General features: G+C 25.4%; 1 protein-coding gene across 1 annotated transcript in view; it reads right to left on the reverse strand.

Moving 5' to 3' along the window:
* Positions 1–200: 200 nt before the first annotated feature.
* LOC115243581 (rhythmically expressed gene 2 protein-like) overlaps positions 201–2,025 on the reverse strand; it is an 8,539-nt gene continuing 6,714 nt past the window's right edge. Inside the window, exon 2 of the mRNA XM_029820705.1 lies at positions 201–1,044. Within this exon, the coding sequence (XP_029676565.1) occupies positions 565–1,044 (480 nt within the window). The 3' untranslated portion in view covers positions 201–564. The remainder of the gene's footprint in view (positions 1,045–2,025) is intronic.

The raw sequence follows: 2,025 nt of genomic DNA on the forward strand, positions 1-2,025 counted from the left end.
GCACACGATACCGCGATATCAGCCACATGTTTAATATACAATCTTATTGTATTTTGTCATATTCGATTCCTATCTTACGAAGAAAGATCTTACGAAGATCTATCTTTTTTTTTAATAATCTAAGACTTATATACAGTTGCTAAAGATTTTTTAATGAATAAAATCTAATGCTAATATATGTAAAATAAAAAATTTCACAATATGTGTCTTGATAATAGAGTTGTTATTGTTCCCTTTGTTCACATCTACATAATTATTTGATGATTATTAAAACCAGATTAAAGATTCTTCTTGATTATTTTAACAAGTATATAATTTATCATATATCACATTTACCAAATATTCATATTTAAATATCTATAAATACCTAATACACTAAATATATGCAGAGATTAAAATACAAGATAAAAAAAGATTAAATCAAACTTGTGTACTCATTTCTCCTGATCAAATTGTTTTTTATACAAATTGCTACCAAATATAAATATAATTGAAATAATTCTATATCATTATAAAATTGTTTTACTATATAAATCTAATATTATTCAAATAATAGATATAATATCATCGCATTATGTAATTCGTTCCAAATATCCTCCTATAGTGTTCTTGAAGCTCCTTCAAACTTCCAAAAATATCTTCCTTGGATATTTTGCTTTCATCAATTTCATCCTCATGTTTAATTAACAAAGCATTCCAACCGGCGTTTTTCGCTCCAAAATAATCATTGTCCAATCTATCACCGATATGGGTCGCTTCCTGAGGCGATATTTCCTCTTCTCGAAGATACTTCACTAATCTTAACGCTTCCTCGAATATCGGCAAGCTCGGCTTTTCTACACCAAGATTGTACGAAGTTAAAACAAAGGTAAAATATTGGTGAATTTGAGTATCCTTGAGGATTGATTCTAATCGTTCGTCGAAATTCGAAATGACACCCAGAATGACATTCCTTCTTCGCAGGAAGTCGAGTAGATCAATAGTACCAGGATACTTGTGCCAGCATCTGCTGGTGCCATAGCAACTTATCAGGCTGTCAGCGACCTGAAAAAGAAAATAAATGGAGTCAATGATAAAATAAAGAAAATAAAAATTTTGAGATTAATTATTTAGTATAGAAATGCATTGTTTATACAAAGTTATAATAATTATATTAAATTAAAATAAATAACAAGTATAAAAATAAATAACAGATATAAACTAGAATATAAGCTAAAAATAAATAGATAATAGAAATATGTGTGAAGATTTCTTTCAAATTGCATTGATTTTCGTTTGTATTAAGATTAAAATAATAAAATGATAAATTAATAATAAAAAATATAATAAAAAAAGTAAAATAAATATTTAAACACAGGAGAGATTTTATTTTCAACATAATATATAAATATATTAATTTTACGGCAGTCGTCAGTTTTGTCGTCATTAAAATTTCGTAATATATTTGCACAAACGATCAATTAATGGAGTAATCTCGCCCTTATACACACGCATATAATATGTATATGTGTGTGTATACATACACAAACACACACATATTTCAGCGTAAAAAATGTTATCTATATATATTGGTCAGTCTCACAATCGTTATTCTTAATGTTTATGCAAAATTTTATCTTCAATATTTGCTTATCTCTCATAAAAGCTTTTGGAGTTTTGAAATTTTTAGATATCTCATATTGAAAGCTACATTTAAAAGAATTATATATATGAAATTTTTTTTTTTTATGTAATATATTAAATTTTATAATATAAAAATTTCAAAATCTTTGAAATGCTTATAAGAACACGAGAGATGTAAATTATATAATAATAGCATTTGCGAACATATTTAGATCCTCTTTACATTTTTTATCAATTAAATTGTAACACGCGAGAACACGCGCTTTTATTATAGCGAATATTTTATTATTATGCTTTAATATGTAATTTCACAATTATTTATAGAAAGTGCATATATATATAAAATTTTGTAAACACAATCCGATCGTCTTTGTCTATTATTAGAATAATTATAATTATATA

The sequence above is a fragment of the Formica exsecta genome, unplaced genomic scaffold (genome assembly GCF_003651465.1).
Source record: "Formica exsecta isolate Colony F162 unplaced genomic scaffold, ASM365146v1 scaffold72, whole genome shotgun sequence".
In the NCBI taxonomy this organism is placed as follows: Eukaryota; Metazoa; Arthropoda; class Insecta; order Hymenoptera; family Formicidae; genus Formica; species Formica exsecta.